We start from the raw sequence: 23996 nt of genomic DNA on the forward strand, positions 1-23996 counted from the left end.
AACTTGACCACAATGCTTGACTCCTTACCATGTTTCAGGTAGGGTAACTTTCACAGTCACTCCTCAAGGAAAGACTCAGATCCATTTCCAGCTATGGGCATCTTAGTATGGCTAGGGAATGGGATCTGGTTTCATAGCATGTGCACCCCAAAATGGGACCACTACCTGGTAGTCCAGGGGACCCACTCAGCCACTAGGTGATCCAGGTTATGAAAGGCAATATGCAAGCACTTGCTGCAAAAACATCAGCTACAGCCATCTTTGTAGAGACTCAATTCAAATGAAGCCTCTCTATGCCTTGTAAAGTGGAAGAACCTTTGCAAACAGTGACCAGAACTCCTAGTGTTCTTAAACAACGACCAGAATCTCACTTCCATTCTCACAGGGGGCCTCAGTGATCACTGGGAATCCTGGGGAAAACCATGACTCCTCAGCTGCCTTCCTCCTCCTATTAGCAGCACCAGAGGCACAGAGCCCCTATAAGCCACTCACACAACCCACTTTCTAGGAGAGCATAAGCTACACTGCTCAGAGGCTCAGGGATGCTCAACACGAATTTATTGGATCAGCTTAAAAAAGAAAAATGAGACTAGTATCTGTCAGGCTGAAAAAGGACAGAGCCACCACGACATTGCTTTCCCTAAGCCTTCATGTACATGCTGATGAGTTTAGCTGCATATTTGTGAGGTGCAGTATGATGCTTCATGGCACATATGTCCTGTATAGTGACCAGATTCTGTTACTCACATTGTTACTGTTTCAACTGCCCTTTCTCTGAATCTGGGACATTTAGAATCCTTTCCACAAACTTTCTGGGTATTCATGATTGGCCACCACCAGCCACAACTGCTCACTGTGCTCAGGAGGTTACAGCTTGTGGCCTTTGGACCCCAAGCCCATTAGCCAAAGACCAAGTTTTTCACTATATTTCTGCCAAGGAAGGCAGGGATCACACTGTAGACCCAACCAGGTTGCCACATGAGAATTCACCATTCCCAGTCAAGGGAGATCCCTCCCACAGTGTGGGCAGCCCCAGAGGCCCTGGCAGCACCCACCTGAAGCACCAGGGGGGTTTAGCAGGGAAACTCTAATGTTCTTCACCTGCAATTTTAGTTCATGAGCCCTTGGAGGTTTGGGAGGGCAGGGTTCCTGAGCAGTGGAGGAAGGGCACTGTAGAATCTGTGAGGGGAAAAAACATGGCAACAGCTGTGAGGATGTGAGAGGTTTGCCAGGGGTCCTGGCTTCTATGTGGGACAGTATCTTCAGGGACAACAGTGTCTTCAGGGACATCAGAACAGGGCACCTGGCCTCCAGGGTCATCTTAGAATTGACACTATCTCATGGAAAGATTCTCTTGCCTCTACAGAGAACCTCTTCTATCCCAAATGAAGAACCTGCAAATAGTGATGACTCTGTTCAAAGTCTGCTTGTGGTCTGCTTTCCAGGGCAGTAAAGACTAGCCAGCACATGGATCCATGCTCAGACCCAGGAGAGGTACTTCAGATAGTGAGTTGGTCTTCAGGCTATTGTGCTGGACAGGACAACATCTAGGTATAAATGGACATCAGCCTGTGATCACGTCCTGCCTCCAGTCACAGGAAGAACAGCTAGGAACCCCTGTTATTGTACAAGCAAGGGGACAGAGGCAAGTGCAGTCTTATTTCATTCTCAGAAGGGCATCAGGCACTGGCAGTGCTCACAGGGGCTCTTAAATTTAGCACAAGAACCTAAGACCTCAGACGGTTTTCTGAGAGGTGCTGGACTCTGGACAGTGAAAGCCACACAGGAGCTATCCTGGGTTCTGACTGGACTTGAGACATTTCTTTGATCATGGTTACTAACATTTTCAGAGACACTCATGGGTACCACCCAGCAAACACTGCTATGAACCAGGTTCTTCCCTTCTGTGAGTGAAGAATACCAATGGCCAAGGACTATAAACTTCCTTAAAGCACTGGGATGGGTTGGAGATGAGATACTTTGTCAGTTGTATATGTTTGGCTATTTTTTTCTTTCCTTCATGTGTATGTGGACATGTATGTATCGGCATTTACATGCGTGGGGGGCTTACATGTGTGTAAACCTGGACATTTCTATGTATATGAAAGCCTGTGGTTGTGATCAGGTGTAATCCTTAATCAGTCTCTACCTTAGTCATTGAGGCAGGATCTCTCCTTTGAACACAAAGCTCACCAATACTGCTAGTCCAGTCAGTCAGCTTGCTTCAGGATCCCCTGGCCTCTGCCTTCAGAGACTAAAATTACAGGCAGACTACCATACACACCAGACATTTACTTTGGGTTCTAGAAATCCAAATTCCAGTCTTCATACTGACGCAAGTGCTTTAACCACTAAGCTATAAGGATTCTACTTCTGGGCCATAAATACTGAGGTACTCGGTCAATACTATTCTGAGTGTTTCTATGATGGCTGTTGAGGGTGGGATCAATGTTCAGGACAGGCTTTTTTTCTGAAACAAGGTATTGTGTCACTGAGATTTAATTGGCCTCAGACTCATTTTGTAATGGAGGATGCCCTTGAACTCCTGATTTTCTGGCCCCTGCCTCCTTAGTGCTGGTATTAGAGGAATATGCCACCATGCCTAAGATACATGGTCTTAGAAATTGAATTCTGGATTTCACGCATGCTGCATGCTACATGAGGACCCTTCCAACTAAGCTATGGCCCAAGAGACCAACATTTAAATAGACTGAATAAAGTAGATGGCCATTACTAGTCGGGTAGGCTTCATACCATCAGTTGAAAGCCTGAGTAGAAAAGTCTGAGCCATCCCCAAATGAGAAAGAATCCCTCCTTTCAGACAGACAGCCTGAGCAGTAGTCTTTTTCTGCTTTTAGAATCAAACAGAAAACACTAGTCCTCCTGGGCTTTGAGCTCTGAACCTGTGGCCAGTCTGGAATTGGACCAAACTCTCCTGGTGTTCAAGGCTTCAGACATGAGCTGGAACCATACCATGTATTTATTAGTCCCAACATCATAACATATTTCATAAATCTCTCTCATCTCCATGCTCAAGTGTTCAATTCTCTGGAGAGCTGTCATGGGTGTGGCACTTAATGAAACAGGACAATTTCATTTTAGAATGTGATTAGATATGATAGCATAGGGGCATTTTGTTTTTGAGTCCATAGATTCTGAAAATACAAAACTATTTTGTGAACTGTCTCAGATTTTTATATTTCTGGTTACCCTCTGCTCTCCAAGAATCCACTATTAATAGGATTACTAAAAGATGAAGTAGCTTGGGCTTGCTCCTACTTACATGAATGTATAACTGATGGTGTTTTTTGGGAAGACTGACTCCCCCTGCCTTATGCCTCTGAGAGTGAAGACTATAACCCCCTGCTGTTCTTATCTGCTGGCTGAGCTTTGCCTACCACCCGATAAGCAAAGGAGGATAAAGATGGCTTCGTGTATTCATGTGACCCTAGTCACCTAGAACTTAGCATCAAATCCTGTCACCAGCTGACAGTGTTTCTGGAAAAGTACAAACTGGAAGACTATCACTTCAGCAATGAGTGGCCTGGCAAGCATTCCCACTATGGAGCTCTGACCTTGAGGCTATATTCTAATACCATGGGCAACATCTGCCTGTGCAATGTCAGCCCCACCATGGAAAGTGAAGGCACTAGAAACACAAGTTCAGAATCTCCTTTGTCCTATGATCTGGGCTTACCTGAGCTTCTTTGACCTGCGTGGGTTTGGTGCTCAGAAAAACAGATGGAGAGGCAGCATTAACTAGGTGCTTGAAAAGATCCTCAAGGGCTTCAGAAAGCATGTTTACCCCGAGCGCCTGCTTCTGGAGAGAGACAGGTCATCATATCACTGCATGCCAGACACAAGTACCAGCCAGGTGTGCTAGATGTTAAACCATCAGACAACATCATTCGACTTTGGTTTGATGCTTTGGTTTGATGCTAGCTCTGATCTCTAGGACTGCAACTGTCCTGTTCACTCATGACAAGCCAGGAATAACAGCAGTCTTCAGGAGCACAGCCAGTGAGAAACTGAGGACGTTAGTACATAGTGAACCAATCATGTCACCAACTATGTGGGGTTGAAGAAGCCCCTGAGCTGTAGAGGAGCAGAGCCCAGTCAAGAACTTGATGGCAGGCAGATAAGAGCCAGGGCTTAGGACAAGACAAGCTGTGCAAAGACTCCAGGCCCCAAATACTGAAGAGCAATAAATAAGTACTGCTTTCAGTTATTAGATCTATTGATTGTAGCTGTATTGGTTATCCGGTTTGTTGCTTTAACAAAAGCAACTTAAGGAAGAAGGTTCATTTTGGCTCACAGTTTTAAGGCACAGTCTATCATGACAGGGAAGGCAAGGTAGCAAAAATTCGAAGCAGCTAATCACAGTGTGTATCAGGAGGCAGAGAGACATGAATGCTGGTGCTCAACTTGTCTTTACTTTTTTTTTTTTTCATGTTGGGACCCCAGCCTATGAGATGGCATTGGCCACATTTAGGATGGATCTTCCTATTTCAATTGAAACTCCCTCAATGACTTGTTTGGAAGCTTGTTTCCACAGAGCCTATCAAGTTAAGAATGGAGCTTTAACTGCTACCACTATGGAATTCAGACATCTCCCATATTCAAGATGTCAGGGTCTCAGTAACCCATGTAAAGCCTGTGAAGGGACCATAATAAGCTACCTAGGACTCATCTTGCACCATTCCTGTCTGGGTACTGGTGCTTGTTCACACGTGTGCATGGTTCTGTTCTGTGCAGCAGATCTCTATAAATTAGTGGTTCTCAACTTGTAGGTCATGCATGACCCTTTAGGGATAGAAAGGCCTCTCACATGGGGCTACATATCAGCTGTCCTGCACATCAGACATTTGCATTATGATTTATAACAGTAGTGAGATTATAGTTATGAAGTAGCAATAAAATAATTTTATTATTTGGGTGTCACTACAACATGAGAAACTGTAAAAGGGGTTGCAGAATTGAGAAGGTTGAGAACCACTGCTATAAATGCTTTTAGTGCAAGTATTAGAGATAGAACCTATGGCTTTTCCTACAGTGGGTAAGCATTACATCACTGGAATACATCCCCAGACCTTGGGGGGGGGGTTGTTGTTGTTGTTGTTGTTTTGTTTTGTTTTGTTTTGTTTTAAGACAAAATCTACTGTGTATCCCAAGTTGGACTTAAACTCATGATCTTCCTGCTTCTGTCTCCCACAGACTAGGATTACACACCTATGGTACCATACTCGGATTTAAAGTATGTATTTTTAAAATCTCAATTAATGTGAAGGATACTTTGGTCTCCTTGAATCTTATTTTGGTATGATAGCTTTCATTTTAACTCTTGAGAAAAAGGACTGTGTGGATATTTGCTAAGATGACAGGTCCCACTCTAATGCAGCCCAGGCATCCATGCCATCTTTCTGAGGTTTGGGGAGAGAAGCTGTGATGGTCAAGTTCTGCCAAGATCTAGCACCTTGGTTCCAATGCCATTCTGTAGTAGGCAACTTGAAAGCACCTTGGGTGCCATTTCCTCTCACTGGGGGCCCCATCTGGCCGTATAGACAAGGTTCCCACTGGCTTATAAGACACTTGCAACATGTATAACAGGAACTGACTTTAGAAAGGAAGACTGGAGCAATCTGTATTGTTGTAAGACAACTGGCTGCCTGTCCCCTGACTGACCAGGCCTCCCTATAGTGAACTTAGCCTGTATCTGTTGAAAGTGTACTTGAATTTCTAAAACATAAGGCCTCTAAGTACCAAGAATCAAAATGGCTGATGTTTCCATGGCTCTCACTGGAAGCCAGCATCTCTTACACATATGTATTAACCAGCTTAATCCTTTACATCACATCCCCTCCACTTTACAGATAAGGAAACTAAAACAGAGAAAAGTCAGGTAACATTCACAGAGCCACACAGTCCATAATTAGGAGAGCCAAGAGTCAAATCCAAGTGGTTAAAACAGTTCAGTGCTTGTGCTTTGAAGCGGGAGGCCGTTACCTATCACCTCAATGGCCCCTTGATAACCTAAGTTAAAATAAAAGACAGATGATATAGAACAACCATTTAAAATATACATTTCACTGCTCATTTGTACATACATAGTACTAAGCAGCCACTACTTAAATATGTTCACTAATCCTCAAAGATGAACTCCAGACTCCATCCTATCAGGAGTCATGTCTCCAACCCCTGGCATCTATCTTTCTTTTTCTGTGGATTCCCTCCTCTGGACTGGATGTGTCATAATGTCACATGTGTCTCATGAATCAGGCTTCGTTTATTGTTTGCAAGGCTAATCAGGATACAGCATTCACCAGCACATCACTCCATTCCTGGCTGAATAATATCCCATATTATGGCTGTGCCTCACATTGAGCTCTTGTTTCTCTGTCTGACCTGCACAATGGTTTCCTACTCAGTAGACAGAGGAACTCTGGACTGATAGCACTACACGCACAAGATACACAGACACCTATTCAGGGAAAAAAAACCCATACACATAAAAATAAAAAAATAATAAATACATAAATCAACAAATTCTATACCTGTACACTGACTGAGGCAAATTAATCAGATTGGTTACACAGCTACCCATGGGGGAAAATGACTCAAGAAATCACAAAGACTGGTGATTTTCCCATAAGAAATTCTCCTTTCCACATAAGAAACTCAACGTTGCTGAGCTTGCCTATGTAGACAGCAGGCCTTGACAAATGATGTCATATTTAGAGAGAAGCAAGAAGCAGGAGGAGAAGGAAGGCCCCACACCAATTCATTCTCCCTTTCTCCTTCCTTTTGCTGTTTGCTTCTCTCAGACAAAAATGTCAGTTGTCCAGGCCTGCTGTCCATACAGACAAATCCTGACATGTTCAATCTCTTCTGTTGAGAAGGGGACCACTCTGTGTTCAAAATTCCTTATCCCTCCCCCCTCCCCAAGTAGCTGTGTTACCAATCTCATATTAGTTAATTTTCCTCAGTCAGTATTTGTGTATGTGTGTGAAATTTACCAGCTCAAACCAAACCAAAGCCAAACCAAACAAACACTCACATTACACACATCTACGTGAAAGTATGAAGGCTGCAATAGTGGCAGGACTGAGGCAGAGCACTTGTTTAGCATGTCCAAGGCCCTGAGTTCCAGTCTCAACTCCAGAGGAAAAGTAAAGAGAGAGAAGAGACAAAAGTGAGATGAAAGGATAAAAGGGAAAGTATCTTTGTGCAAATACCCTGCAAAGCCCACAGCTCTCTACTGTGGTGAGGCTTCAGTGGCTGACCTGGTTGAAATGGAGCAGAACTACAAGGAAATTTTGTAAAAGCCACAGAAAGAATTCCCTTGTGCAACAAAGGAAAGTTACACCGGGATACTTTTCACACACTCACTGCAGCCCAGCTTCTGTCCTCATACCCTAAAGGTCCCAGAAAGTGGAAAGGCAACTGTCCTCTCTATCAAAGCTGTCCCCACAGAGCCCTGTCTCTTGTGGCCTAAGTGAGAATGAGGAGAGTAGCAGGGGCCACCCACTTTCCAGCAATCCAATTCGAGACATGCCCTAGCCACTCATGCATCCTCAAACCAGTGAAAGAATGATAAAAACTTACGGACTGACCTCCCCTGGGGCCTGGGGCTGGATCTTGATGGCTGTTTCTGGGACGTGGGTGAAAGACCACCTGATTTGTATGTCCTCTCTCTTCTCTTCCATGTGGAATTCCACCTATGAGAACAAACCACCAAGCAACAGTTACTGGGTAGCTGTGATCATCACATGAGCCTTAATCACATCTTATATGGATGTTGTTATGTGTGTCATGTACGTGCATACTGTGTATACATGTGCTGTGTGTGTGTGCACACTGTATGTGTGTACTGTGTGCTGTATTTGTACAAGGTGCATGCATATAATATGTGCATGCACTGTGCTATGTACATGTGTACTGAAGCTCTCTGTGTGTCCATTTTTTTTTTTTTTTTTTTTGGTCTTTCGAGACAGGGTTTCTCTGTATAGCCCTGGCTGCTGGAACTCACTTTGTAGACCAGGCTGGCCTCGAACTCAGAAATCCGCCTGCCTCCGCCTCCCGAGTGCTGGGATTAAAGGCATGCGCCACCACGCCCGGCTTGTTCATTTTTTAAGATTTATTTTTATTTTATGTGGGTGCTCGTTGATTTTTGTTATCTTGACCCAAACCTAAACATACATTGAAATCATAGCAGATTAGCCTACAGTCAAGTATGCAGGGATTTTGATTACTGACTGATATGGAAGAGCACAATTCACTGTGGGCAGTGCTACCCCTGAGCAGGCAGTCCTAGGTTATATAAGAAAACAAGCTGAGCAAGCCTTGGCAAGCAAGCCAGTAAGCAGCACCCCTCCATGGCCTCTGTTTCAGTTCCTGCCTCCAGGTTCCTACCTTGAGTGTTACCTGAGAGTTATAAGCTGGAATAAACTCTCTCCTCCCAAGTTGCTTTTGGTTATGGTGTTTTATTACAGCAACAGAAAACTAAGATAATATATTTGAGTTGCCTGTGTGTATGTAAGTATACTCTGTGCATGCCTGGTGCCCCTGGAGGTCAGAAGAGATGAGGTGGCACCTGGAACTGGCGTTATGAAAGATTGTAAGCCATCAAGAGAATGCTGGAAACCAAACCCAGATCATCTGCAAGAACAGCATATGATCTTAACCTGAGCCATCACTCCAGCCCCTGTGTGTTCTTTTAGTCACATGTTCTCACAGACAATAGCTCAGCTTCTGCCTTGGTCTACCATGTTCTTCTAGAATAGACGTGTTCCTGCTAAACTCTTATCCAGTCTCTCCTCTGCCCAGGTAGCTCTCAGGCCAGGTGTCACAGACACTCCATAGCCTTTTAAATGAGGAACTCCCTAGTGCTCTGTACTTCTCTTTCTGTCACCAAGGCATAGGAGAATGGAGAGTAAAGGGACCCAGTACACCCTGTCTTCAGTTCTGGGGATGGCCTGTATCCATGTCCACATGTCCCTGGGATTATATATAGAGCACCATGGAGCACTTCCCCCCTTCACCTGGGCTACTCCAGCAGCTTCAACTAGTCTCCTATATTGGACAGTCCTACTCATGTAGAGTAGGCAGAATCATGGGGAGATGCCCAGGCCTTCATTCATGAAACCTTATACATAAGGGCAGGCATGGTAAACAGGACCTGGCAGGTGTGATTAGGGCCTGAACCTTAAGGTGGTGAGAACATCTTATATCTCCAGGTGACCAAAGGGAATCATAAGCATCTTTAACAATGATAGAGGCTAGAAGAAGAACAGGCAAATAGGTATGGTTTGAGGACTACACCAATGGTGACTGAGCTGAAAAAGAACAAGGCACAGTGACCAAGCAAAGAATGAGGTGGTACACAAGCTCTTTACAATTAATATATAGCCAACAGTAACATTACCCTGCAGTCCTGTAGCCCTAAAACTGCCACCAATTTTTTTTATCAGATCATCTGTGTCCACTTGCAAAAGATCATTACAGTTGGGCTTGCCAAATGCTGCCATTCCCTCACAGGATAGGCAGGGTGGGTCATGGGACCCTTACCCAGTTGTCTAGTCCCTTCTCAAAACCAGTTATATACAATTTTGCCGTAATTCTAAATGGCCTCAGAAAGGGAACAGAGCATAGAGGATGAAAGAACTAGAGGAGGAGACGTCAACTACATGGCTGTGGGGAGTCACCTATGTTGGATACAGGCCTTACAAGGTGGTGTGCTTTTCTGAGTCACGTTCATGGTGACTTACAGTTTAAAGATAATGACCTGATTCATAATTAATAAGAATGATACTCAGATCCCTGTAACTCAGCATGGAGCAATCCTCCCTGTGTCCCTCCTATGATAGGGAACACAAGGTCATGACTACCATGTATTTCCTGTGACTGACAGCATCTACACAGCCTTACCTTTAAATGAAATGGGGAAAGATGGACATCATACAGCTGGCACTCTGAGCCTGTGGCGGAGGCAGGCCCTGCACTGACCAAGAACTGAAGGGTCTCGCCCACCACATGACAGATCACCACCTGGAGAGACAGGGGATAGAGAATCTTCAGAGGACAGCAAGGATGGTGCCTCCCATGGACAGCTTCATTTCCCTGAATAACCTAGTCTTTCTGTCTTAGCAATGGAAGAATTTGGGGTCTCAACTTTGGATTAATATTCAGATACACAGAACTAGTCAAAAACTAAACACGGCCTTCGACCCTTGATTTCTGATGGATTCTCCAGAGATTCTGTTCCACTTAAATCTAGTTGCCTTGCTTTTTCCATATATACAGAAGGTTTTGTTCTTTTAAAATCACTGCTATATTTTTTTCACAATGGCTACTTTTAAATTCCCTAGACAGGGCCAATGAGATAGGTCACCATTTACAGGTGCTTACCACTAGATCTGACAACCTGAGTTCCATCCTCAGGATTAACACAATTTGTATAACCAACTTATACAAATTGGCTCTGACACACACACACATGCATTCATTCACAGCAGCAAACACACACACACACACACAAAAATAATAAATTCACTTATTTTTTGTAAGCTCTAGACATTTCTACCCTTGTGGAGAGAAAAGTCATTTGCTGTCTTTTATTAAAAGTAAGCCTTTAAAAGAAATTAAGTGGCCAGGCAGTGGTGGCACACGCCTTTAATCCCAGCACTTGGGAGGCAGAGGCAGGTGGATTTCTGAGTTCAAGGCCAGCCTGGTCTACAGAGTGAGTACCAGGACAGCCAGGGCTACACAGAGAAACCCTGTCTCAAAACAACAACAACAACAAACCAAACAAACAAAAACAAACAAAAAAAGAAAAGAAAAAATTAAGTAATAGGTATTAAACATATAAAAATTAGCTGGGAGCCGGGCATGGTGGCGCACGCCTTTAATCCCAGCACTCGGGAGGCAGAGGCAGGCGGATTTCTGAGTTCGAGGCCAGCTTGGTCTACAAAGTGAGTTCCAGGACAGCCAGAGCTACACAGAGAAACCCTGTCTCGAAAAACCACAAATAAATAAATAAATAAATAAATAAAAATAAAAATAAAAATTAGCTGGGTATGGTGGCACATACCTTTAAAACCAGTACTCAGGAGGCAGAGGTAGGTGGATCTCTGAGTCTGAGGCCAGCTTGGTCTACAGAGAAAGTCCCAGGACAGCCAGGGCTACATAAATGTCTCAAAAAAAAAAAAAAAAAAAACCCTAAACAAAAACTTTAACATGCACTGATGAAAAAAAATTTTAAATGTTATCTTCAACATAAAAATTATTTCTATCTAAATAATTTTAGTATGTTATTTTTAATATGAGAACAAATCTAAAAACAGTATTAGGTAATTGTAAAATTAAATAACTCTAACAGAAACAGAATTATAACATGAGCTTAAATATAAAATGAACTTGTATTTTAGAACAAGGTTATAGAAGACAGAGACAAGTAGTTGCATCAACAATAAACCAAGCCGGGCGTGGTGGCGCACGCCTTTAATCCCAGCACTCGGGAGGCAGAGGCAGGCGGATTTCTGAGTTCGAGGCCAGCCTGGTCTACAAAGTGAGTGCCAGGACAGCCAGGGCTATACAGAGAAACCCTGTCTCAAAAAACCTAAAAAAAAAAAAAAAACAATAAACCAAACCACAATCTGTCATAAGGTATTTCCGAGGGGTGATTTTATGACCAATATTGTGTTTTTTGTCAGTGAGTCCTAGAAGAGCAGAGCTTCGAAGTTAGACTCCAGCTATCCCTGGCAGAACCCTGAGCATGCCCAGTGCACACCCAGACCAGATGCAGGTATACATGGGTTGCAGCAACAGGGCATGCTAGGCACTAAATAACACGGTGGGTAGGCCCCCAGGAAGCTGGCCTGTGAGCAAACAGAAGTTTGAAGATGACACAAGATAGACCTCTGCCTCCCTCAAGGAAGAGCTGATCCTATTCCCGAAGTTCACTTTGGGATTCATAGAAAATTCTTTAATTCCCCGGCATATTTCTCCGAATCTAAAACACAAAGTGGAAAGATTATGAAAATAATTACTTTGTCAGGCCTGATGCACAAAGTGCAGAGCTAGGCCATCACCCCTCTTTATTTCTCATCCCTGGCCTTGCATACACAGCTTCTGCTCAATATACACATGCTAACAAACCCTCCAAGTGCTCTGAGCCCCATTATGGCAGCTTCTGAAATCTAGGAGCACCTAGGCCTAGCAGGAGTTCACCTAAAAAAGCACCTGCTTCCCAATTCTGGAAGAAACTGGTTCACCTTTCTTTCCATTCCTGTGACATTGCTCCCAAAAGATGGATGACAGGGACTGGTTATGTGGACCAGAGTCCACAGAAGGTTAGAAAAACAACAACAACAAAAGTTTGGATAAGAAATGTCACTGATTCATGTTAAAAATAAATGTTCTATAAACAATCCTTTCTGGAAATTTTGATAACAGAAGAACTCCACAGACCAATGACTGATGCAGGGAAATGCTGTTGTTTCCAGGGCCTGTGCCTTTTACTGCTTTAAAATAAAACAATAAAACAGAGAAGGCCTTGCTGCGTGACTATCAAGATGTTCTAGAACCTTCTACATTGAGCCCATGAGCACTGTACTAGGAGTGCATGTGGCTTGAGGCGGGAGGTGGGGCGTGCTTTAAACCTCATAAGAAGGCTTGATTCCCAAGGATACATAAAGCTGCCCAACAGCCATCCCTTGAGAGACACAGAGCATCTAAGCACTTGAGTAAACCTAGGAGAAGTCAGGCCAATAACTAAATTCAAAGAACTTGAGAATCCCTAGAACGCAAGACTCCGAAGTTCATGATGTTAGCCGTAAACTTGACAGGATCTGGAACCACCTAATAGACAAGGTTCATTCACAGCCATGAGGGATTGTTTGGATTAGGTTGGCTCTGAGCATGCCTGTGGGGGATTATCTTGCTTAAATTAATTGAAGTGGACAGATATATTATAAAGGAGAGCAGCAGAGTCCCCCAGCTTGAGTCTAGACTGCATAAAAAGAAGCTATCTGAGCATCTATCACTCTGCTTCCTGAATATAGATGCAGAATGACCCCGAGTCCTCCCTCCCTTTAGCAGATGTTGTCAGATATTTTATCACAGTCATGGGAGAAAGGACTGAGAAGTCACTCACCTCCCCAACCCCAGTGCTAACAGCATCACTAACGGGGCTACTTCAGGTTGGGAAGTCTTTTCATAGCGTCCCAATCCCTCCCCAGCCCTACTGCACCTCAGCAGTCACACACACTAGCCTTTGTTAGTGCTCTCACGGTATATCATGGAACTCATTAAACAAACCACCTGAGCCCACCTCAGTGGTGTGGGAGTAGGCTGCCTCTGTTCTTTCTTTCTCTCTTCTTTTTTTCCTCCTTTTTAAAATTTTTTTATTTTATTTTTTATTCTTTCAGGGTCTCACTCTGTAGTCCAGGCTGACCTGAACTCACTATTGAGCTGAGGCAGGCAACAGAACTCTCAGCCTTCTAAAGATTTATTTGTTTTTTATTTATACGAGTAGACTGCAGCTGTCTTCAGACACATCAGAAGAGTGCATTGGATCCCATTACAGATGGTTGTGAGCCATCATGTGGTTGCTGGGAGTTGAACTCAGGACATCTGGAAGAGCACTCCATGCTCTTAACCACTGAGCTATCTCTCCAGCCCAAATCTCAGCCTTCTAAACACTGGAATTATAGGCTCGTGTTACAAAACCTCTCTTAATTGCAACTTTTTTTAAAAAATTTAAGTCTTACGTTGTTTATGTAACTCATGCTCATCTCAAACCCATGAGACTTCTTTTGCCTTGATCACCTGAGTAGCTGGGATGAAAGGAATGAGCCACCACACTTGGCTTACCTCAACATTTTGATATGTCAATCCAAGCAAACAGCTTTTACTGGACAGCCAGCCATAAGGGCTAAGCCCCTCCCCAGGGTTCTGCTCTGCCACCTGAGAGCCACAATGTCTCATTTGTCTAATAGAGGAGAACTGAATGGTTTTTTTTTTTTTTTTTTTTTTTTTTTTAGTGTTTGAATATCTGCAATATCTTTAATTTGGACAAACATTTGTTTATAAACTATCTTGATATAAAGTAGAGATACAAAATGGTCTCCAGGGAAATGTTTAACATTGCTCTTTCAACACAAAGCACTTTACTAAAGATTGGGACTTGATATTAGTTGAATTTTGTCTGATACTTTAGAAATTTTAATTAATTTAACTTCATTTTCAGTATGAATCACTTGATAGTAATTTTATTTCATCAAAATCATCAAATCCACTTAGGCTATGTATAATATTTATGCTTAATGCTTTTGTGTATAAATATAGCATTTAAAACAATTAATATTAATGAGTATAAAACTTGTCTCCTGACCCAGAGAATTCAGAATATATTGTGATAGCTACTTTACATAGTTCTATCACATTTCATGTTATGTTCATCTTTTAAACTTTTTTTTTTCATTTATTTTTTATTAGGTATTTTCCTCGTTTACATTTTCAATGCTATCCCAAAAGTCCCCCATACCCAACCCCCCAATCCCCTACCCACCCACTCCCCCTTTTTGGCCCTGGGGTTCCCCTGTACTGGGGCATATAAAGTTTGCAAGTCCAATGGGCCTCTCTTTGCAGTGATGGCCGACTAGGCCATCTTTTGATACATATGCAGCTAGAGACAAGAGCTCCGGGGTACTGGTTAGTTCATATTGTTGTTCCACCTATAGGGTTGCAGTTCCCTTTAGTTCCTTGGGTAATTTCTCTAGCTCCTCCATTGGGGGCCGTGTGATCCATCCAGTAGCTGACTGTGATCATCCACTTCTGTGTTTGCTAGGCCCCATTCTCATTTGTCTAATAGAGGAGAACTGAATGGTTTTAAGTTGATAATATTCTTAATCTATATTAATGTCAATCCATAATAAGGATTAATTCTCTTAATCCACACAGAAGGTTTCACTTTAAGGTCTTTGAACTGAACAGTAGCAAGCAGGATCCCATACAAGTTTAGGGACCCTGGCAACTTACCAGCCATCTTAAAGGGCCAGAATGCCCAGGGTTAATAACTACTTGATGGTCTATAAGGAATAGAGACCTGGTTGTGAATCCAGACCCCCCTCAAAGATGATAACTAGGTTTTCTAGTTAGCCCCTCAGTCTGTATTATGTAGACCTATCCAAGCATAGTTTTTAAGTTCTTCTGTCATGGGTTCCAAATATCTGCTCTGGAATTCCAGTGTGTAAGCATATGTGCTTATACATGTGGTATATGTATGTATGCTGAAGTGTTAACCCATCTAGGCAAATGCGGGGGCCAGAGGTTGATGTCTGTTCTACTCAATTGCATCTCTACCTATTTTTTGAGATAGGATCTCTCATTGAACCTGGAGCTCACCATTTCTGCTAGACTGGCTGACCAGCAACCCCCCAGGATCTGCCTGTCTGTCCCTACCACTAGGTTACATATGGACACTGCCGCACCTGACTCTTAAGTTGGTTCTGGGGATCTAAATTCAAGTCCTCGTGATTGCACAGCAGACTCTAGACACCTGCCTTTCTCCATCTCCTCAGCACTGGAATTACAAGCACATGCCACCATGTCAAGCATTTATTTTTAAACATTAATTATGGGATGGAACTCAGGTCCTCATACTTGCAAGACAAACACTTTGTCAACAACTCTCCCCCAAGTCAAGCAGTGGCTTTTCTGAAAGGTTAAGTATCATTAGTATGGCACTTGCCTCCCAGGAATGAGTTTACTAGATTAAAAAACAAAAAGCAAAATCAAACAAAAAACCTCAGCCACAGACCTGCCTGAGTCCTGAGATCTTTTCTCCCCAAATCACCCACAGAATCCTAAGTGAGGCCACCATTTCAGAACAGAAGGCTGACTATAATTCCCAATAAATACTGTCCTTTTCAAGAACAAAAATGGTCAAGATGGCTGTGGTAGGCACATAAGCATGTGTCTAGGATACCCCCAGATAAAAGAAGATAGCTTCTAATAGGTTTTCTCTGCTGATGGAAATAAGTTAATTCAAGTCAAATTAAAAGTATAAAAGCAGATTTATTTGGGAATGTCTCCCAGGTGAATTCACCTGTCTCAGGGCATAAGACTGAAGAAGAAGTTGCCATGCAGACAAAGGAGACAGGGACATAGGGAGGGAGAGGAAGAAGGAGAGAGTCAGAGAGAGAGAGAGAGAGAGAGAGAGAGAGAGAGAGAGAGAGAGAGAGAGAGAGAGAGAGAATGAATATGAATCTGGGGTGGGTAGTGATCATTTTAATCAGAAACACACACCCACACACTTGACACACCTGGTAGTGTGTGATGTAAGCAGTAGCTAGGTTCCTGAGAACAAGCCAGTAGAATTGCCTATATACTAACAGGGTTCGGGTTAGGAGTCACAGATTTGAAACCTACAAACTTCTAAAAGTGAAGGAGAGAGACTCAGGTCACTGACACCATTCTGTCACACAGCATGTCCTAGCAGATAGCCAGAGTCCTGTTGTTCTCCTTTTTTTTTTTCCTGTCTCGCTTTAAGACCTTACATCCACACACACAGCTCTTGTCTGGGAAATATGTCTTGTGTAGACAGGAAGCTCCAGATTCCTGCCAAAGGTTCTCCCAAGTCATGCAGTCATGCTGTTGCTTGCCAACAGGGAAGCCTAACCCTTTAACATCTCACCACTGCTTCACTTTCCAACTTACCCATGGCATAGCTCCTCTTAGAACATTCTAGAACTAGGGACACAGCTGATAAGATGCATCTAAAGGGTTACTGAGTATATTTTCCACTTGGAACACACACTATAAGGAAGGAGCCACCAAATAAAAAGGAAGTCGATCTATTATCAGAGCTGTCAGGTCAGAGGGCAGGCTCTGGCAGCCCTCAGGGACTTGGCCATGAGTCCTCAAATAAGCTAAACAAATAATAGAAAAGCAGAGAAAGGAAATTTATTCAATATGGCCACATTGGGAAGAAGAAAATAAGAAAGAGGTTTAATTACCCCTTAAGTCTGTCTTGTCCTCCCCCTCCCTTCCCCCCCCCTCCCGCAGTAGGGGCTGAAATGAGGATTACGTTCAAATGGAGGGCAAGAAGCATGTACAGCTAAGCAGTCATGTTGAAGGTAGGATCCTGCCCATCACTGCTCTGTAAGGTCTTGGCTCCCATTTCTCCTACAATGTGGTCTAAGAAGTAGTGTGAAATCCTTTTCAGGGGCAAGTTCTTCCTCTAGCTGGCATCAGAAATTATCCTTTTCTTTATTCAACATGAGATTCCTTAGGAAATCAGTTATTTGGGACACACGGTTTTCTTTTCTTTCTTTTTCTTTTCTTTCCTTTCTTTCTTTTCTTTTTCTTTTTTCTTTTTTCTTTTTTCTTTTCTTTTTTTTTTTTTTTTTTTTGGTTTTTCGAGACAGGGTTTCTCTGTATAGCCCTAGCTGTCCTGGAACTCGCTTTGTAGACCAGGCTGGCCTCGAACTCAGAAATCTGCCCGCCTCTGCCTCCCAAGTGCTGGGATTAAAGGCGTGCGCCACCACACCTGGTAAGGAGGGACATGAGTCTCTCTCTCATTGAACTTTTCCCTAGAGGATTCTGACCCATTATTACCAGTTCCCAAATCAGGTGTCATTCCCAGCTCTGCAATCTATTCCCACCTCTACAAACATTCTTAAAGATATGAGGAGGATATCAAACCCAATGTCTACTCTGAAACATTGGGTCTTCAGTATAAAGTAAAACCAGCCAGAGTTAAGTGCTAGCACATTTACAGGATTCGTTCGGCCTATATGATGGTCTACATTAACTGCCAACTTGATAGAACCTAAAATCACTTGGGAGACAAGCCTCTGGGCAAGTCTGTGAGGGCATGTCTAAACTGGGTTAATTGAGCTGGGAAGACTCATCCTGAATGCTTTCAGTACCACCCCATAGGCTGCGGTCCTGGACACAAACAGAGAGAAAGCCAGCTGAGTCCCAGCACTCATCTGCTGAGTTCCTGGGAGCAGGTTCAATGTAACCAGCTGCCTTAAGCTCCTGTCTGAGGCCTTCTCCAACAGGAAGAACTGCACCCGCTCAGACTACAAACGAGAATAAACCCTTCCTCCCTTAAGTATCTTTTACCAGATATTTTGTCACAGCAATGAGAAAGTAACCAGTGTATCCTATTTGCTCACAAGTCACATGAATAGACCTGAAGGCTTATTTCATAAGGAACTCTCCCAGAGGGCTAAAATGAAAAATTATAACAAGATGGCAAATAACTCCAAGGTATACAAGGTAGATAGGGTGTGCCTGGACTACACTGGTTCCCTGTTCTGGATTCTAACTCTCACTCCAGCAGGGTTCTCTGCTCATATCAAGATATTATGAAGCCAAAAAGGAGTCTTTCCCCTAATACTATACTACAAGGGGAATAATGACTATGTAATATGGATTCACACAGAAACATCTGCATATAAGCTTTCTCCCTCAAGGACTCTGCATGCAAAAACATGGAAAAGATGTTCGCTTTAATAGGAAGACTGGAAGGAACTAGATAGGAACTGGATCTTTCCCTTGCTGGCACTTAATGCTTCCTATTGAAGGCCAAGTTATCTACCCATAATGTTCTGTATTCCAAAATCTTACTGATCTACCAGCCCCCAGCAAAGGTCATTTTACCACGTGTCAATCAATACCCAACAAGCAAGTTCTCTTGGGGAAGTGTCTACAGTGGCATTCTTAGGGTGGAACTTCCCAGGAGGAGCTTCTACCTGCCATGGGAAGGATCTAACCTCAAAACAATTGCACAACCTATTAGCATATTAGCATACATACCAGGTTAATGGCATGACTGAAATTTCAAGTCATACAAAGTAAACAAAAAGATCAATGAAGATTTCTGTTAGGCGAAATAAAGACAAATTTGCAGAATTCACCACAATTTCAGCATACAAAGGACAATAGCCATGAAGGTACAAATAAGTGCACACTACTGGCTGCACACCCTGAGTGGCTGTGGCCTTCTTTTTGTCTACACTGCTTGTTGCTATGGTTTCACAATCTCATGGGATGCCTCATTCTTTGTCGAATCTCCCTTTCTCATCTCTTCTATGATAAAGGTGGACAGGTGCAAGAGCCACAGACAATGTTGTACAGAATGGCCAGAATCACCACTTGGTAGCTCTGTTCTTTGGCCAAGTGACTTACCCTCTTGTCTCAGTTTTCTCTCCATCCAATGGCACTATCTTCTCACAGAGGAGTATCATGAGCACAAATGAAAAGAAACACAGCCTGGGCCCATCACACCCAAGGCCATCAGAGGTATGAATGTTGTGGGATGGTATGGAATTCTGTCCCTGTTTTTCTATGCTCAGACCTACTGGGGAAGGATTTGCGATTAATAAACATAGACCCTGTGGCCTGGAGTGAGGAGCAAGCACCCACCCACCTCAAGCCCAGTAGCCTGACTGGGCCTTTCCTACATGATGAGCAGGCACAAATTTTTATTTAAAACTTAAGCCTAAGTTGGTCCTTATACCATTAGGAACCTGAGCTTGAGTCAAAAATGCCTATCACAGGGCACTGGACCACTCATCTAGAAAGGTGATATCATTTCCAGTCTTTGAGGTTGGTTCTATGTGGCCACTGCTGGTACTGGTAAGTTTCCCAAAAATATGTTACAGCAGAGTTCTCAGGGTACAAGCAAACCTAATAGCCTGGCTCAGCTACCTGCTCTAGTACACCTCCTGAAGTGACAAATATACACTGTGAAGTATACACTGTGATTTGAATCTTTCTGTTCCCTCTCCACCCTATCTCTCATCCTGTTCCCTCCCTCTATCTATCCCTGAAGTCTACTTTATTTCCCCATCTCAGTGAGACTCAATTATCTTCCCTTGGGCCCTCCTTGTTACTTAGCTTCTCTGGGCCTGTGGGTTGTAGCATGGTTATTCTATGCTTTATGGCTAATATCTACTTATAAGTGAGTATACACCATGTTTGTCTTTCTGGGTCTGGGTTACCTCATTCAGGATAATTTTTTCTAGCTCTATCCATTTGCCTGCAAATTTCATGATGTCTTTGTTTTTAATAGCTGAGTAATATTCCACTGTATAAATATACCACATTTTCTTTATCCAATCTTCAGTTGAGGGACATCTAGCTATTACAAATAAAGCTATGCCTATAAATATAGTTGAGCAAGTGTCTTTGTGGTATGGTGGAACACCTTTTGAGTATGTGTAGTATAGCTGGTTCTTGAAGTAGTTCAATTCCCAATTTTCTGAGAAACTGCCAAATTGATTTCCAAAGTGATTGTACAGATTTGCACTCCCACTAGCAATGAGAAGCATTCCCCTTGCTCCACATCCTTACCAGCATGAGCTATCACCTGATTTTTTGATCTTAGACATTCTGACAGGTGTAAGATGGAATCTTAGAATTGTTTTGATTTGCATTTCCTTGATGACTAAGGATGTTGAACATTTCTTTAAGTGCTTCCCAGCCATTAGAGATTCCTTTGTTGAGAATTCTCTGTTTACCTCTGTACCCTATTTTTAGTTGGGTTATTTGGTTTGTTGATTATAAGTTCTTGAGTTCTTTATATATATTGGATATCAGCCCTTTTACTGATGTAGGATTAGTGAAATTCTTTTCCCATTCTGTTGGTTGCCATTTTGTCCTATTGATGGTATCCTTTGCCTTACAGAAGCTTTGCAGTTTCATGAGGTCCCATTTATTAATTGTTGATCTTAGTGCCTAAGTTGTTCAGTTCAGAAAGTTGTCTCCTGTGCCAATGTGTTCAAGGCTATTCCCCACTTTCTCTTCTATCATATTTAGTGTATCCAGTTTCATGTTGAGGTCTTTGATCTACTTGGACTTGAGTTTTGTGTAAGGTGATAGATATGGATCTATGTGTATTTTTCTACATGCAGATATCTAGCTAGACCAGCAACATTTGTTGAAGATGCTTTCTTTTTTCTATTGTATTGTTTTAGCTTCTTTTTCAAAATTCAAGTGTCTGTAGGTGTGTGGATTTACTTCTGAGTCTTTGATTGCATTCCATTAATCAATCTGTCTGTTTTTATGCCAATGCCATTTGGTTTTTATTACTATTACCCTATAGTATGGTTTGAAATCAAGGATAATGATACTTCCAGTTCTTTTATTTTCAGGATGGTTTTCACTGTCCCAGGGTTTTGTTTTTCCATGTGAAGTTGAGTATTGTTCTTTCAAGGTCTATAAAGAATTGTGTTCAAGTCTGGGGAGGACAGAGAGAGAACTGGGAGAGAGAACTGGAATTGATGGGAAGGGGCATCTCTAGGACAAGCTAGAATGAAAACTCCCAGGAATCTATGAAGGTGACCCTATCTAAGACTCCTAGCAGTGGAAGATATGGAACCTGAAATGGTCATCTTCTGTAACCAGGCAGGATTTCCAGTGGAGGGATGGGGACACCAACACTGCACAAAACCTTCAAACCACAATTCATCCTCCCTACAAGATGTGCAGGGATAAAGATGGAACAGAAATAGGGAGAATGGTAGCCGGGTGGTGGTGGCACACGCCTTTAATCCCAGCACTTGGGAGGCAGAGGCAGGCAGATTTCTGAGTTCGAGGCCAGCCTGGTGTACAGAGTGAGTTCCAGGACAGCCAGGGCTACACAGAGAAACCCTATCTCGAAAAAAACCAAAAAAAAAAAAAAAAAAAAAACAAAGAAAGAAAGAAAGAAAGAAAGAAAGAAAGAAAGAAAGAAAGAAAGAAAGAAAAAGAAAAAAGAAAAAAGAAAAGAAAAGAAATAGGGAGAATGGCCAACCAGTGACTGGCCCAACTTGAGACCCATGCCATGAGAGAGAGCCCACTCTTGGCACTATTGATGATACTCTGCTATACTTACAGACAGGAGCCTAGCATAACTATAATCTGAGGGGCTTTACTCAATAGCTGAAACAGTAGGCAAAACTCAAGGAATCTTGTGGAAGAGTGGCCGGAAGGGTTGAAGGAGCCAGAGAGGTCAAAGACACCACAAGAAAACCTACAGAACTAATTAACCTGGACCCATAGGGGCTCACAGAAACTGAACTACGAACCAGAAAGTATACATGACAGAACTAAGCCCCCTACACATATGTAACAGGCATGCAGCTTGGTTTTCCTGTGGGTCTCCTTACAGCAAGAGCAGGGGCTGTCTGTGACTATGCTGCCTGGAACCCAAGTCTATCTGGGTTGACTTAAAGAGTAGAGAAAGAGTGTTATAGTAAGCAGCTAGTCAAGGTGCTCCACCCACCACTCATCTATCACTGTCTTAACTTCAATCTTTCCTGCCAGAAAGTCTGATAAGCTGTCAGCACCGTGTGAAATCTCTTCCTGGTAGATAAATTCTGCCTTTGACTGGCACCAAGCTTTAGCCTTTCTTTTTCCTGAGCACAGGATTAACTCTTTGGTCTTCATTGTTTCGCTAGGCTCACAGTGGACAAGAAGAACACCAATATCTACTTAGAATTTCTTTTCTTCTGCCAAGGGTTGCATTGCATTTAAAACAACACCCATCCCATCTGTTAAAGGGTTATGACTGCGTGGATTGCAATGGCATGGTAGGGTTGCTTTTGTCGTTGGGTTTTGTACCTAGATTGTCAAAACCCCAGATAGAGAAACCTCTGATCCAGCTGACAGACAGAAGGGCCACATTGCACACTGTGGAGGATGGACTAACTCCAGGCTACTCTTTTATGGAAATAGAACTTGTGTCTCTTGGGTTGGAACACTCTAGAACAGACTTCTCCCAGGATGTGAGAAAAGAGAATGTAGTTAGGAACTAGTTGAATTGATTAAGTCTAGGAGAAATCACCAGTGCATGCTGAGACTAACCAAAGAGGCAGAAAGACCTCAGGGGAGCAGAGCCCAAGGCCATGGATTGTCTCTTTACACCAGGCCTTGCTATAATCAGTAGCTGACACCTAGGCCAATCTTGTGCCTGGAGGAAGTTTCACCTACTCATCTAACAGGATGCCCCTTGAGGGAAATTACCACAGGAAAATGCCACCACTCTTCAGGTTGCTATGGGTGATAAGCAAGTGACTCTTGTGACCTCATGAGACAGGTGGGTACTGGAAGTCCCTAGACAGGTTCCAGGTAGGATTGGCCAGAAAGACTAAGAGTTCTGAAAATCCAGGAGGTCCAGGTTAACAAGCAACTGAACAACAATCAGTCATTCAGATTGCTGAAGCCATCATTCAAGTTCAAGTGAAGAAGGGAGGTCCTGGGAGGAATCATGTCCAGAGGGGCCTGGGGGGTGATGCCTACTCCATACACATTATGTACATGTCTTTCATTTATAAATTCATAAACTGGAAATGATACAAACTGTTTCCCTGGGTTCCACGAGCCATTCCTGCAAAGCCCCAATTTGTCCCCTGCTAATCCAAAGTGGAATACGCAGTGGGGCCAGGCTTATAGGCCTCAGCCTGGAACCCAGCTAGTTACACTAACTTCTTTCTAGTTGTGAGGGTCAGAATTGAACTGAATGGGAAGATACTCAGTGTGAAGATACTCACTAAGAAGTGCAATGCCCAGAAGTGCCCTGTGTGAACCAGACTGCTCCAGACTCTGCAGGGTGGGCAGATCCTGAAGCTTGCCCCTGTCCTTGGTACTTTTTCTGTTCAAGCCTTAAGAGATCTCACCGTGGGCTGTGGAGAGGGACTGGTGTTGAACCTGTGTTTGCACAGAGATCTTGAATGGCTACAGGACAAAGTCCAAGCTTAGGGCCCATTGTATAAGCTCACAAGCCAATTAGCCAGTCATCACTCTTATTCAGCTGGGAGAAGACTTATGCAATGGAACATGCTGGGCTTGGGAGGACCTGTTCCTTTCTTAGTACAAGATATGTAGCCTCAGCGAAGGCCAAGTCAAAAAGATGAAAACAAGACCTGAGGCTATGGGGGAAGCTGGCAGGGAAGGTTTCTGAACACTCTTGGAATTAAAAGTTTTCATTTCTCTACACCATGGAC

At 43.1% G+C, this 23996-nt stretch overlaps 1 protein-coding gene across 3 annotated transcripts in view; it reads right to left on the minus strand.

Moving 5' to 3' along the window:
* C2cd2 (C2 calcium dependent domain containing 2) overlaps positions 1-23996 on the minus strand; it is a 71316-nt gene that overhangs the window by 26805 nt on the left and 20515 nt on the right. For 2 of the 3 annotated variants that reach the window (XM_021185347.3, XM_021185344.3), the window contains exons 3-6: positions 9925-10044; positions 7611-7715; positions 3698-3820; positions 1056-1179 (exon numbers count right to left, since the gene is read on the minus strand). In XM_021185347.3, the coding sequence (XP_021041006.1) occupies positions 1056-1179; positions 3698-3820; positions 7611-7715; positions 9925-10044 (472 nt within the window). The remainder of the gene's footprint in view (positions 1-1055; positions 1180-3697; positions 3821-7610; positions 7716-9924; positions 10045-23996) is intronic. The other variant, XM_021185345.3, reaches the window with a different exon arrangement.

This window comes from Mus caroli, unplaced genomic scaffold (assembly GCF_978045245.1).
Source record: "Mus caroli unplaced genomic scaffold, Mus_caroli_1 scaffold_17, whole genome shotgun sequence".
NCBI classification, from domain to species: domain Eukaryota; kingdom Metazoa; phylum Chordata; class Mammalia; order Rodentia; family Muridae; genus Mus; species Mus caroli.